Consider the following 15,880-nt stretch of genomic DNA (forward strand, 5'->3'; position numbering starts at 1 on the left):
TGTTCACAGAAAACAGTAAAACTTGTGAGAGACTTCAGTCTACAGAGAGTGCAAATGTCATGGTTATCCTTTATCTGTAGATGAAATCTCATGTCATAGAGGACCAGAAGCAGTGCCCAATTCTGTTGTTTTACCAAAAAAACGTTTTCTGTTCATAGCAGTAATATATATTGTTTAGCTAAAATATTTTATCTCCAAATCCAGTGCTAAGTGTAAAAATATAGTCTTAAGTGGTGGGACACGTTGCTAGAACCTTTGTACCTGTTCCTCAGGTCCTGCATTAAAATGTATAGGGTCTTGGGCTTTCAGTGATGCAGTGCCTGTCTAGAATGTCCCCCCAAATTCCACAACACCCAACTTTGGATGTTGGAACACAGTAAATGTTTGGACAGTTTAGTTAATGGTAACAACCCAGATATGAAGACCATTTTCCATTGGGCTCTACTATGCTCTGTTTGTTGTTCATGTTCATGTGCTTTAGCACGTGTGAATGTCGAGAATGTCTGCTATGTGTTATCAACTGATGGCATGTCATGTATCGTCACAATAGTTGAGCCGCTGTTGGTGCTAAAATGCTCCCCATTACTCCGCTCCATGTTTCCCAGATCCACCCGAGGAATGCGGAATCCATTCTCTAAGAACGTGGTAGACTGCACGCTTCCAGATATTGAGTTCGCGCCCATGTTGCTCATGGCCATGTTTGTGTTTGTAGTAGCTGATGAAACCTTCTTTCGTGGTTTGCTTGAGCCCCCTGCCAGCATCCTTTTCGCGTGGGTCCTCCTGTCATGGAGTTTGAGGATGAGGGGAAAAAAGAATAAGTAAATAGGCAAACTCTGCAAATCAATTTAGTTCTCATAATAGCCTACTTGGAAAAAGTTCTTATGGCAGCAGGAAGAAATTTCTTAAAGGAATAGTTCACCCCAAAATAACTGATTTTATTCAGTTTTGTTAGCAAGACTGAAAGGTATAAATATTACATATTTTGAATGTTTGGTAGGTTTTTAGGGTTATGCGTAGCTGTTTCTCAATGTCCATTCTTTATGCATTCTCGCAAGGTACCTTGGACTCCTCTGATGTCATCATCCACCTCAAAAATAGAGGTTGTTAAATCTACAAATTGCAGCACATCACAAAATTCACATAGATGCGTTCTAAGTTCCTGTCTTCCTAGTTCACTCTTTCAAGGTAGCTACTGTAGGTAAGACCGATTTTCAAGAGAACGCAAGTCCGTTCTTTGCGTTCTAGCATTGAGAAACACAATGGAACTTATTAACGGTATGGCCACCGTTTGACGGGAATGACAATGAGGCTGTAAGGTATATCCTTTTACGGATAGTCTCTTCAGTGGGATGTACTGTTGTTTAAAGAGTTTGGGATCGTTCCGCTGACGAAACATTAGTATAATCAAGCAGCATAAATCAGGCAAACTTTTTTATATTTTCCAATTTTTAATTATTTAGTGTAAATTTATAAAATTATAATGTTAATTACAAAATAATTGTTACCACAGCTGCAATGAGGTTTCTAATTCAGCGCCTGAGGTAGTGACAGTAGGCCTAAATTTGCCATCTTTCTCTCTTCTGACTGACCTATTTCATCTCTATCTAGATTTCCTCTTTTGGAAAGTTGTGAAAACGCAGTAGTGCATTCTTTCTTTAGCTGTTGGAGCAAATGGAAACACAAAAATAATATTTGCTGAGGTCTCCCATTCACCGCTTTATAATTTTTCCCTGCAATTAGGGCTGGGCGATAAAGTGATCTCAATATTTATATATATATATATATATATAAAACAAATAAAATACTCAATGTCGATGATAAACCTTTGAGTAATTTTCCATATGTATTCTATGTTCTATGTCAGTAAGGTAGATGCTAGCTACAGTCATGGGAAAAAGAAAGTACACCCTCCTTGAATTCTATGGTTTTTCTTATCAGGACATAATAAAAAATCATCTGGTCCTTAGCAGGTCTTAAAATTAGGTAAATACAACCTCAGATGAACAACATATGACATATTACACCGTGTCATGATTTATTTGACAAAAATAAAGCCAAAACGGAGAATCCATGTGTGAAAAACTAAGTATACCCTTACTGCTTCCATAGGAATTAAGAGGCTATGTAGTAACCAGGTGCTGCTAATCAAATGCCCTTGATTAATAGATCATCAGCGAGTGTGACCACCTCTGTAAAAGCTGAAGTTTTAGCAGTTTGCTGGTCTGGAGCATTCAGGTGTGTGTTAAAACAATGCTAAGGAGGAAAGACATCAGCAATGATCTTAGAGAAGCAATTGTTGCTGCCCATCAATCTGGGAAGGTTTATAAGGCCATTTCCAAACAATTTAAAGTCTATCATTCTACAGTGAGAATGTTTTCCACTTGTGAATAGTCTTTCAAGACAGTTGCCAATCTTCCCAGGAGTGGACGTCCCAGCAAATTCACCCCAAGGTCAGACCGTGCAATGCTCAGAGAAATTGCAAAAAAACCCAAGAGTTACATCTCAGACTCTACAGGCCTCAGTTAGCATGTTAAATGTTAAAGTTCATGACAGTACAATTATAAAAAGACTTAACAAGTATGGTTTGTTTGGAAGGTTTGCCAGGAGAAAGCCTCTTCTCTCTAAAAAGAACATGTCAGCACGGCTTAGGTTTGCAGAGCTGCATCTGAACAAACCACAAGACTTCTGGAACAATGTCCTTTGCACAGACGAGACCAAAGGTGAGATGTCTGGCCATAATGCACAGTGCCACATTTGGTGAAAACCAAACACAGCATATCAGCACAAACACCTCATACCAACTGTCAAGCACAGTGGTGGAGGGGTGATGATTTGGTCTTGTTTTCAGCCACAGGACCTGGGCACCTTGCAGTCATTGAGTTGACCATGAACTCCTCTGTATACTAAAGTATTCTAGAGTCAAATGTGAGGCCATCTGTCTGACAGCTAAAGCTTGGCTGAAATTGGGTCATGCAACAGGACAATGATCCCAAGCACACCAGCAAATCTAAAACAGAATGGCTGAAAAAGAATCAATGTGTTGCAATGGCCCAGTCAAAGTCCAGACCTCAATCCGATTGAATTCCTGTGGTGGAACCTTAGGAGAGCTGTGCATAAATGCCTGCAAACCTCAATGAACTGAAGCAATGTTGTGTAAGAAGAGTGGGCCAAAATTACTCCAAAATGATGTGAGAGACTGAAAGTCATACAGAAAATGATTACTTGAAGTTATTGCTGCAAAAGGTGGTTCTACAAGCTATTGAATCATAAGGTGTACTTAGTTCTTCACACATGGCTTTATTTTTGTTAAATCATGACACGGTGTATTATGTCATGTGTTGTTCATCTGAGGTTGTATTTACCTAATTTTAAGACCTGCTAAAGACCAGATGATTTTTTTATTATGTCCTGATATGTAAAACCATAGAATTCAAGGAGGGTGTACTTTCTTTTTCCCATGACTGTAGATATCTGGCTAATATGATACCGTTGTGTACCAAACAAGACAGCACAGAAAATGCAATATAGTTATTGACTGAACACAACAGCAACTCCGACACCAACACCATTGATGTTTATTGATGCTCTATTTAGTAAAAAAAAAAAAAAAAAATCATGATTCAAAGCACTACCACATCTGCTTATTTCCTTAAACAGGCAAGAAAGTCTTTCAGTGGATGTAATGACTTGGGCTACAGCAATTACGTCATGTGTAGTTTACGTAGCTGACATATCGTTGGAAAATTAAAAATGAATGACAATTAGGAGAGTCAAAGTCCACTGAAGATGATGAAATTAAATGAATGTTTTGTTTGCACTTATTTTTGAGGTCTAACGAATATGCGGAATGCATTTCCTTCCACATTATTGGTATTTATGAAATATAGACTGTGATAAATCTCAATATCGAACAATATGAAAAACAAATACTGTGATAGCAATTTTGTCCATACTGCCCAGCCCTACCTGCAATAGTTTACTTCTGCATTGCAAGCCTGGAAATGTGAAAAAGGTCCACAGAATATAAAGTAAAGTGACGCGTGTGCTGCCTCTGAAACTCCTGTAAGTAATTCATTCTGGAACTGACACTGCTTGTATGATACTTTTATATTGCTTTTGTCACCTTTTTGAAGCTTGAACGCTCCAGTCCTCATTCATTGTAATTGCATTTAAAAGAGCAACCAGTGCATTCTTCAAATTGTCTCCTTTTGTGTTCCACAGAAGAACGAAAGTCATGCAGGTTGGAGCGACATGAAGGTGAGTACATGAAGACAAAACTATTCTTTTAATAGACAATCTTTTCCTTTCAGCCCTAAGAACACTTAAGGTAAACTCATGTGCAAATGATTTGGAGACTCTAAAGTGAGGCTGGTTGAAATGAATAGGTTTTTCTTTAACTATTTTTAGACACTGTTAAAAAAGTAAAAATAACCTGATATGTGCTAACCTCATGGTATGTGATTTATAATGGGTTGCATCAAAATGTTGTCATACCTGTTGTACGTCTTGAGGACTATTAGTAAAAATGTAAGAATGATGATTATACCAATGACGATTACAGCGATCATGGCTCCTGAGCCTGTGAACACAATAAACAGAATCTCTCAGTGTGTATTATAAATGAACTTCCCAAACCCTGATGTTTATAAGCACATGCTTCACACCGATCATTCAATTAACACAAAAATTTACAAGAAAAGAGATTAAGACATATTTAAAGCACTGAGAATATTGTGTACGGTAACTTAAAACAGTAAGGACAACTTTAGGGATGTTCATTCCTTACAAAATGAGGGGAATGATAGGACAATACTGAATACAAAATGTAATGTGAATTATTTGAAGCATGTTGTTGAAAAGGTTTCAGGAAGTAACACTGGGGCATTCACATTGCTGATGCTTTCAGATTTCTCACTCTTGAGTTCAGACTTTCTCTACATGTATGTACAGTGTGCATCTGTATGTTAGAAATATCATAATCTTATATGCACAAACTTACTCTGGGTAAGGATTTGTTCTCTAGACTTGGTGATGGCTGTGGTGTTCTGTAATGTTGTGAATTGGGTCACAGACACTGTGGCAGCTCTTTGCATCTTTAGAATTATCCTGAAAAAGTAAACAGAAATTTATCCACTATAGTTTATGGATTTTAAAAAATTCTAAATCAATACAGCCACATGAGACAAACAAGGAATAATTTAATAATGTTTTCTGCATGCTCTACAGATTTAACAGTGCAGACAAAAGCATGTTGAAAGGCTGTTTGTCTCATACAAAACAAACAAGTTAATTAGTCCAAATTGCTGCTTTGGGAAGCATTTCAGTTTAATCACACTGTGTGATGTTGTGTGAATGACTTGGGCTACTAATTCAAAACTAGAATCATAATGCTTTACGGCTTCTGTTCTGTTCATTTTACATAAGCATATTATTTCAGTAAATCTAGGACCAATTTAGAATGTCAGGCCAAATGTCTATAACATTTCTTAAAATGCATTAAGAAAACAATTGGTTGAAGCCTGGGAGGACTTTTTTTTTCCATTAACATGTCAGCAATAAAACAACCACTTTACACCCATAAACTTCAACTTTTAGTTGCTTATCTCTCATATCTTCAGCCTCATCTGAACACTAACATCACTCACAGTTAAACACTCAACAAGTCTGGCTCTGTCAGTGTTTTGTATGTTTCTGATGATGAATTGGAGGTCTAAAAGAGGCGTTGTGGGGAAAGCTCAGGACTTTTAATGGGAAGGTTGCTAGTTTGAGTGCCACAAATTCCAAATAACCCCAGCATGTTCAGTGGGTATTGTCCCTGTAATACGTTTAATGTAGGGCAGTGATTCTCAGTCAGGGGTACTTGAGCAGGTTCTAGGGGTTATTTGAAAATATTTTAATTTTGCTTTGTAGAAGCTATGAAATGGAAACTGATGATAAAAATATTAGAGAATTAACATTTTTGTGAATGCCTTAACACATTCAGCTTCTTTTAAGGAAATTCATCATAATATGAGTCAAAAGGAACACAATTCATGTTTGGACATGATTCTGAGCCTTACTGATGGGGCTATGGGGGAAGGTTGAAACTGCTGTAAGTCATTTTGGATAAAACTGTCTACTAAATGACTGCTTACTTAAAATAGAACTGATTTGATTAAGTTTTGGGGTTTGCACTCTGAACTCTGTCATTTGTGCATCACTGCAGTCGTTCACCATAACCTCAAAATTATAGAGCTGAAACTGACTACAGAGTTTCCTTTACAGCAGAATCAGCTGAGCTGCTTCAAAAGAGAACAAAATTTGCATCAGCTATAAAAAGCTGAAAACACTGGAACCCAGAAGACATGGTTTTATGCACATATAAAACTATCCATTTCCCCCAAATTACACCACCAAAGGCATATATTATTCATTCTCTTGAGGGGACATTCCTGAAAATTACATGTTATCTGTTGACAAATAAATGTTATTTGCCCCTTTCATATTTAGGCAGTGGTAAGTAAACAAAATAATTTAGATCTGGATCAACAGAGATTGAAAATGTCACCCTTTGTAAAGCAATTAAGGCAACCAGTACAGCTCAGGCCCTAATAACCTGCTTTTATATACACAACTGCCAAGCTCATCCTTGTTATTTTCAGCACAACTTTGTAAAATATCCTCTTTTGCTCCAGACAGGCTGTGTGTAATGTTCGAGGTTGTTTCTTATGAGTTTTGCTGACAGCACGAATCAGCGTTAATGGAAGAAAAACACAACTCTACCTACAAAGAACAGCAAATAGTTGTAAATTCTGTTTGCTGAACTACAAGGTGAGTCATCAAAGGACATCAGTATGGAGTTCAGTTCTGTTTCACAACACCATAAAACTTGCCATAATACACTCTTTGGTTTCAAGTGTCAGCCTGTGGCAATTGATTTAATTTTATAGCCACCTTAAACTCTCAAACAGGAACAGCACAGCTGGGACAGAACGGCACTAACCATCAATCTTTCTGGAGTCACATCTTGTCAAAAAGTTCAAACGTACCTTTTTTTTAACTGGATAAAAGCTGATTATGACATTTAACAGTTATGCAAGATTACTTTCAATTCGTAAAATGGTAAGAAATAAAACAATATCTTGATAAGGATAATCATGGCTAAAGATATAGCCAATTCAAGGATTAATTTTATGTTGCCTAAAAATGGACATTTTAGCACAAGTTAGGCTGTTAAAATTAAAATGTTCATCAAAACATCTAAATTAATCTGATATACCAATTAATCTATTTGCCTACATAATTTCTAAAAGATATTCTGTCTGTAGCCATCAGGACTTTGCTCAGACAATATTCAGAATCTTTTAATTTATTAATAATTATCAATATACATTAGATAATAATAGTAACTTATTTTAATATAGTAATTATTCTTTTAAGATAATTATATAGTTCATATTATTTAATAATTAAATAATAAATCATTATTTAATAATTAATCATATTTAAGAATTATTTCTTAATTTCTACTTTAATAAAATAATCAGTGGTGTATGAATCAGAATATATTAATGACAAATTATGTAAACAGCTTTTCATGAAAGATGCCATCTTTAGATGTAAAAGGAGAAAACTGTCAACTGTAAATCAAGCTACCTTGTACAGGGGGTTAAGACGGGTGAATTATAATTTTTACTACATTCTCTGGCTTCCCATTACATGTCAAAACAACTGGTTTAGGATATAATTCTAATGAATTGTGTGTGTGTGGGTGTATCGTAAATGAATACAGTATGTACTTCCACATATCTGACTTCTCTGCTTATTTAACAGATCAGTTGTTATTGTACTTTGTGCAGAAGGGAATAAAGGTGAAAGGCTAATTTTCAAATACACTTTTCCACACATTAGGTTTTTCATTAAAAAGCAAGCATTTTTGTATAACCTGTACAATGACATGACTATTAAGCGCAAGATCAAAAGGGGAGTTTCCTTTCTGTAAAGGGTTTAATTACATTCTAAAACACACCTGTTCTGAATACACTGTAGAAGGGCTCACCTGATCTGTGACAGCTTGATTCAGTTACCATAGTGGCAGTAACCACTAAATGTTCTCACTCTCTCTCTTCTCTTACTTTTAATGAGAAGGTGTGGTCGTAATGTGTTTCGAAACATCTATTATGTTTCATACAAGTTTTGCTGTAGCAATGGAGTGTGACTGAAATCAATAATTAGATGCAATAAAACAGATCAAATTACATTAAGATGGAAAATATTTCATCTGTAAATCTCCACCTGAAAAATCACTAGTAGGTGTGCTCCAGTGCACGTCACAGCCCTGACTACAGCCTTTTTATATACAAGCTCTGATCCCTGGCCTAAATCCTCAGTTCCCCCGGCTCAAACAATGGCCCAATTCATCATTTTCTGTCACAGGTATGACTCTGTCTGTGACTAAATTCTTAAACCTGTCCTTCACCCACTCACTCAAAAACAATCTCAAGTCTCAAAATAGGTCTTAGATAAATTAAACTGAGTCTAAATAAGTCCAGCCTGAATGTTGTTTACAGGAATACACTGTATTGTTCCAAAACCCCAGGACACAAAAAGACATTCACTGCCCTTTGTGTACAAAGTCAGGCTAAGGTTGCAATCACATCAAAAGTGGGTGGAAAAGAAAGTTAAAAAGCAAAACTAGAGACTCTACATTATTGTCTCTAACAGAAAAGAACATCCTCTTGGGTCTTCTCGATGACATGGAGAACAATCCTGTTTTAGTTACTACCTTTAGTTACTGCCTGACAAATATCTAGAACATTCCTGTATTAATATAATAGCAATCATATGACTGGACGTTAGGAATCATAAAAAGAAAAAAAGAGGAAGACAAAACTAGCATCCAAAAAAATTGCTTTTAGTACTAGATCTTCTGTTATCTGACAAATTACCTTTTAAAATCAAGATTTTAAAGAAACAAATATTGCTATTAGTTTCTCATAGTATTAGAACTTCAAAATCATTTTAATACCAAGAGTTTAATGAATCACTGTCCCAAACTAATGAACTGAGTTGAATCACTTTAGGTTTACAGCTATTTTTAGCTTTACAACAGAGACAAGACAGACAGAATAGATGAACTGATAGAGGCACTGATGTCAAAAGCACAGTAATGGCAATTATTCAACTCACTTTGAATACACACAATATGTACATCTCACTCACTCTGTCTCTTTTAGACACACACACACTCATGTTGGTGCAGCTATCCTTATGAGGACTCTCCATAGACATAGATAAACTATAGATTCTATCCCCTAAACCTAACCCTCACAAAAAACTTTCTGCATTTTTACATTTTCAATAACACATTTAGTATGTTTTGTTTTTTAAGCGATTTGAATTATGGGGACACTAGAAATGTCCTCATAAAACACATTTATAGCACAATACCCTTGTAATTACCAGTTTGTAACCTACATTTGTTTTTACAAACACACACACACCCCTGAAGGCAAGTAGCTAGAGGAAACCCTCAGGACCCCCATCCAGAATTGACAGATGCTGAAACCACAAACACCCACTCACAATTGATGGAAGAAAGTTCAAAGAGATAATGGATCATATATTTATAATAAAAACAGGTTAAATTCAGTTGTTTTTTTCTTTAATGCTTTTTGCTCACCTGTACGATCAGTCCACGTTGTGGAGATTCTCTCTCCACAGAATCAATTCCTCCACTCCTCCTTTAATCGACCGAGATGAGCATAGTCCACACACCTTCCCTCACACACACACACACACCGCTGCCAACACAGCTGAGACTGAGAAAAACTAATAAAAACTCCACCTGAATTGCATCTGAACAGGTAAAATGAGTGACAATTCACTCTAGGTGTGATTAAAAAAAAAAAGACAAGCGAATGAGAAAAAGGCTTCAAAAGCGAGGGATGGTTTCAGTCCTTGGCAGAGAGGTAGATACGACGTGCCTTATCAGAGTTCTCTGGACTGAAAGCGGCAGCTGGTTTTTCAGGTCTGGCCTGGCCCCCAAGGTGTGCCACATTCGCAACACTGTTCACACGCTCCTGTCTCAGTCACTGCTCACCTTTAATTAAACACACAGGATTTCACATTGACTTTCTCTGATATTATTATGTTATGTTTCAGTAGTAAATTATTACAGAATTGAATTGGTACTTATGCTGTAGCCATGCAAACAAGGGCCAGAAGGTGAGCTGATGTTGTTTAGATGATGTCTTATCAGCCTCTAAATATCAGATTCACAACCAGAGCATCCCTAATCGTCACTCAGTTTCAATCAGATGATTCGAGCAGACACCAGAACAGATTTTCAGTTTAACTTGTTGAATACTCTCTTTTTATGCATTGTTTAAATTAATACTTAAACCAAAAATGAAAATTCTATCATCATTGTCTCACCCTCATGTCTTTCCAAACCTGTGACTTTCTTCTGTGGCACACAAAAGCAGTTATTAATAGCAGAATGTCCAAGCTGTTCTTTTCCATTAATTGAAAGTAAATGGTGAGATTTTAAGGCACGATTTTCAGTAAATAACTCATATTTTAGATTAATCACACTGAATTTGGCAACAGTAGGTCGAAAGTTTTGCTGCTGAAATCAGTCTGTGCTTACTGAAATTCAGATCATTGCCCCCAGTGGCCGAAGCTGGAAGTGTTGTTGAACGTATTGGCGTGTGTATGTTCCAGTTTCCCAGTGAAATGTCCAAAGGGTTGTGCCAAAAGTAAGGTGCATTTTTTTGTGGTAAATAATGTAATACCATCAATAGGAATGCATATTTTATTAACACTACCCCCTAACCCAAACCCCGAACCTAGATCTGACCATCATTGGAGTAAAAATGTAATTTAAAATTTAAAATTAATTTTAAAGCAACAATTCAACCTCCAAATCACTCCCACCATTGTTTATGTGGACACAATTACTTCCTAGTTCTGTTTATAATCGTGCGTTCAGGTCATGTCTGAATTACCATAATTAAGAGATTCCGACTTTCAGGCCTATGTAAAACTTGTAATTACGAGTTGTAAACTCAAAATTCGATGAAAGCTCCGACTTAACAGTCCTGACCTCATGTAAAAAGAACCAATAAGGTAGTGGCCTCAACAGTTAATGGTAGTTATTTTACTGTGCCATCGTTACCTGGAGTGCTTTCTTTGTTCTTAAACATTCTGGAACAACATTAATTCATTGAGGTGAATTCATGAATTAATGCAGTGTTAAATATTTTGCTATTATCAACAACAAAGCCGTTTTGGTGTTATGAGTGTTGCCATAGAAATGAATAACTTCTGAGGTCGCAGGACGTGAACATCTCTTAGTAGCATCTCCGAGTTATCATCTTGTATTTACAATAATTCCGACACGATGTGAACGCAACATAACACAAATGTATCATATGGGTTCCGAAGTCTTGGAAAATTCTGCACGAGTCATATTGACTACTCTTATGATGCTTTTATTGTGCTTTTTATCCTTTTTGGAGCTTTCTCTGTTCCACGAAAGAGAGAAAATCATAGGGGTTTGGAACCACTGACAGAACTTTAAATTTTGGGTAAACACTCGTAAGTCAAATAATGGACTTTGGACAATGGACTTTTGGACACCAGTTTGTTTTTTACAAGAAAAGATAAATATTGTGTTTATAAATCTTTATGATAATTTAGCAGTTACATTTTAGCATGAATTACATGTAGAATAACAACATAATTACATTTCTGTGTTGAGTCATTCTTTGGTGTATTCTGTAACTTCTGTAACTGTGTTTCTGAAAGCAACCTTCAGAAAAGGATATATTTCATTCCTCCACCCCAGCACACACACACACCTGTTTTGTAACACTGCCCAGAAGTGCATCAACAACAGAAAGGGGGCATTTGTTCTTTTTGAGGGATTCCTTCCTTTAAGCGATCTCATGACAGAGTTTCACTAATGGGTTTTCCAGGTCTAGCCAGGACAAGATGCCACAGCCCGAATCAAGTTACCTGTATGGAGCAAAAGTGTTTTCTTTGTTTTTTTTATTTGATTATACTAGACACATTCTGTCATTCCTATTATAAAACTAAGTCAGTGTTGTAATTCCAATACAAATAGATACACTCACATGTTCTATACACTTCTGTCTTTTGTCTTGTCTCCTTTTTTTGTGGTGTAACTAAGCTTCGTGGTGCCTGATACACCCAGTGGTATAATGTGGTTACTGTGTTTGGCCGTTTGCACTCTCTTTCTTTTCAATGTGGAAACCTTTTTGTCAAATGGCATTATTATGTAAGGAGAACGAGAGAGCACTTCTTAAGGTCCTGTTCAGCTTTCACAAACAACTGGAGGAGAGTGGAGGCTCACAGAAGTGACTATGTTGTTCTCTGCCTTAACCTAGTTTAAACAAAGCTGATTCTTAAAGGCCATTGCTGGCTGTGTCTTACGTCATCAGATTTGATTGATTAATTGGTATTTTACAATAACTGAGTCATGGAATGGTGCGTGCATTGATGTTCCTCAAGATACTTGCATGATTATACAAAAACTAGACATGTCAATTTAGCATGTTTATACAATTGAATGTGTACTCAGTGAAATTCATGTTTATGTTGCGCTGGCACCAAGCGATGTAGATGCAGCATCATACAATAAACAGAAGTCTTAAGTTACCATTTGAAAAATTCGCTAATCATAGTCAGCCATGTTTAATTTATTTTGCGAGTGAAAGCGTCCAGTTATTATGGAGATAATTGGGTTAATGTGGATAAACAGAGAAATAATCTGCTGGTCACAATCAAAAACATTCTAATCAGCAGTAAAATCTGACAACAATGGTTTGTTTCATGCTAAAAAACTTGATTTTTTTTCAGGCTGCGCCAGCTAATGCGTATGCACAATTTTGAGTTGACTGAAAAGTGATCTCTGAATCTAAAAGGTGATTATCTCTTTTACCTGTATGGCGGGACTTCCTTTTCTACATCTGCCATATTGGGCGTTCCAATTTCTCCCATTACTTTAAATACAAGTCTGTCTTGGGATAAATAATATCTGGCAAGCCTGCGTGCGGTGTGTTCACTAGCTGATTTCGGAATTGCATACTACTCGTACTACTTCTGCCATATCTGTTAATGGCAAAAATAGTAAGAGTAATATGGTAGTATGCAATTCCGAACTCTGCCTCTGTCTGTACAGCTGGGCGTTACCTAAACACTTGGAGTTTCGCTTACTGCCCCCTGCTGAAAACAGGTAGTGCTTCCAGCTTAAATTATTCTGATGGTATGAATATTCCATATTACGTTCCGGGGACATGAGTTGTTGATGTTTTTTAAAACATATTTTTTTCTATATAATTAAACGCACTGAATTAACATGTTAAATCGACAGCCCTAAAAATAACACACAAACAAAATTGCTTTTAATTATGCCTCCTGACTCTTAGACTTTGAGGAAAATCCCTTAGAGCATTTACAATCGACTTTGTAAATGCTCTAAGGGATTTTCCTCAATCGACCCATTTGTACATAGACCAAAAATTTAAAAATTGCGCAGATGGAATGCATCAAAGCATCCTGTGTAAAAACTTGATTGCATAATGGATTGCTGTGTGCTGTGAAAGACTTAAATTCAATTATATAGAAATATAAACAAACAAAATACTTATACAGACTTCTAAAAATCACATTTAGCCTACTCATCTGCTGCAATATTTTCTTTGAATTATCTACATTTGGAGAGCTTTAGCACATATCGGCAGCAAATATTGATATATGCAATTAATTATGATTAAATTGAGTAAATTAAAAATCAATCAACAGCAACAATAAAAATCATAGAAAGACATTAATTTGCTCTGTTCTTGAAGTCTTCAGCAGTTTAGTGAGCTGATAACACAGTCTCTCGCACACACCATCTGCTTTACAGGTTTAATAGATAAGAGCTGCAGTCAGGCTGTTTCCATTGGTCATCAGCAAACACATGACGACTGCAGGTACACACAGCACTGCGAACAGTAACCAATCTTAAGTCATCACACATCCGGCTCTGAGATTAGACTGTTTGCTTAGTTTATGCTGTTATAATTGGTCCCTTTGTCACATTGAGGCTCCCTTTTCTCCATCTCATAGAAAGAAAGACATTAACACATATACAGTACATTAAACTAACTTAAAACTTAACCCATTTAATTGCATTAGGATAACAAAATATCAAACAAAGTGGCTTATTCACAAATCATGCTAAACCTTTCCTCACAACTTTGCACTTTTTAGACATTTTTGCAAATTTATTTTTTACCAACTGGTCCCAAGGTAATTTTAGCGGATGCCAGTTCCCCTCAAGTTCACGCAGTTGTCCTAGCAAAATAACCACAGCTGTAGTTTATCACGCAGCTGTCATAATTCTAAACAGTCTTGAAAAATGAAAAGATGAAAAGACACATTTGTTTGGCTTAAGAGTCCAAAAACTTGTTGGGGCCACTGTATGTGATAAGATTTTCAATATACATGAAGAAATATTCAATAGATGTGACCAGATTACACAGTATAAAACAAACCCTCAGTATACATGATCCCCTGTATTCCTGATCAGATTTTTGGCTTCGAACATGAATCATCCCATCAGAAATGTAGCTGTTTTATAAAATAAGATTTGAATTGTTTATGAGCAGAGTTTCAGTATACACAATGCAATCTACCTTCAAGCCAAAAAATGTGAAAAGAAAAAAATTGGCAGATGTTTATCGTTTGTTCTAGTACATCATGGTAAAAGTTACTGGTATTGATTCAGGAGCACCTAATTATGTCCCTCGAAGACTGATCCTCAGCAGGACATGTAAGAGCGTGTATGATTAGTATAGTTAGTATCAGTATTAGTTTCCCACGAGTCTGGGTTGGGATCTCCTGGTTGACAGATATCATCTTTGCAGGTAAAAGAAAAACTCAGGTGTGTTTCGCTCTCCCTTTGCCAGGCAGAAAGAAACATAATTTCCTTTTATTGTTAGATGGAAAAAAAAAGTAGATAGGCGAGTGGAAGGGAGCTTAAATCTGTAACAACCTACTTTTGATAAATTAGTATTTTAAGTAAGATCATTAAAAGCCTAGAACAATCTGAATCTAGCATAATGCTTAAGAACAAAGAGTGACAAAAAAGAGGCTGTAAAAGAATGGCACACTGAGACGGTATGTATAGAGCATAAGAGTGACTGCCCACATTTTAACAGCCTTTGCTCTGGAAGTATTTTTTCCATACATTTTCTCCATAGGGATTAAAAAAAAAACCTTCAATAAAGATTTCTGAGCCATGGACCAAACCAACCAGCTCAAAGATTATTCACAAAATGACAACCTTTGATTTGAATAAAGAAGAAGAAGGAAAAAATATAAAGAGACAAAAATACTAGACTGTGTACACATCCCATGAAACATTGTAATAAACGTAATCAAATCATAAACAACTGTAATATAAAACTATTGACTAAAATGGTCAGCTTGAATGCATAAAAATATCAATTATTCAGATATATACAAATATATTGAGGTAAGTGTAGGGTGCATTGGTGCTAAAGGCCCCGTGGGGTAAAAGGCTCTAATGATTTTATTTCCTCTCAAAACACTAAATATCATCAAAAACTACCACAGCACTTTCTTAAACACCTGTTTGTCACTGTGTACTGCAAAAGTTTCCTGTTCCATGAGATAATTGCGTGTGTTGTCTAAAGTTTGATTCTGAGGTCATTTGAACTAATATTTAATCATTTTTAAAAAGTTTACAATTTATGTAGCGAATGAATATCCTGCATATTATTAAATACATTTTGAGACAAAATACTTAGGATAGTATTTGAGGTAAAAAGCCCCCCTGTTGCAGGGGCTAAAGACCCCTAACATT

At 36.2% G+C, this 15,880-nt stretch overlaps 1 protein-coding gene across 1 annotated transcript; it reads right to left on the bottom strand.

The window, feature by feature from the left end:
- Nucleotides 1-62: 62 nt before the first annotated feature.
- On the bottom strand, nt 63-10,000 carry ncmap (non-compact myelin associated protein). Its single transcript, XM_051647241.1, has 4 exons — nt 9,662-10,000; nt 5,000-5,106; nt 4,495-4,579; nt 63-780 (listed from the first exon to the last, which is right to left on the bottom strand). The coding sequence occupies exons 2-4, from the start codon at nt 5,091-5,093 to the stop codon at nt 507-509; spliced, it is 453 nt and encodes a 150-aa protein (XP_051503201.1). The 5' UTR covers nt 5,094-5,106; nt 9,662-10,000; the 3' UTR covers nt 63-506.
- Between the last annotated feature and the right edge of the window lie 5,880 nt (nt 10,001-15,880).

This window comes from Myxocyprinus asiaticus, chromosome 20, assembly GCF_019703515.2.
Source record: "Myxocyprinus asiaticus isolate MX2 ecotype Aquarium Trade chromosome 20, UBuf_Myxa_2, whole genome shotgun sequence".
NCBI lineage: Eukaryota > Metazoa > Chordata > Actinopteri > Cypriniformes > Catostomidae > Myxocyprinus > Myxocyprinus asiaticus.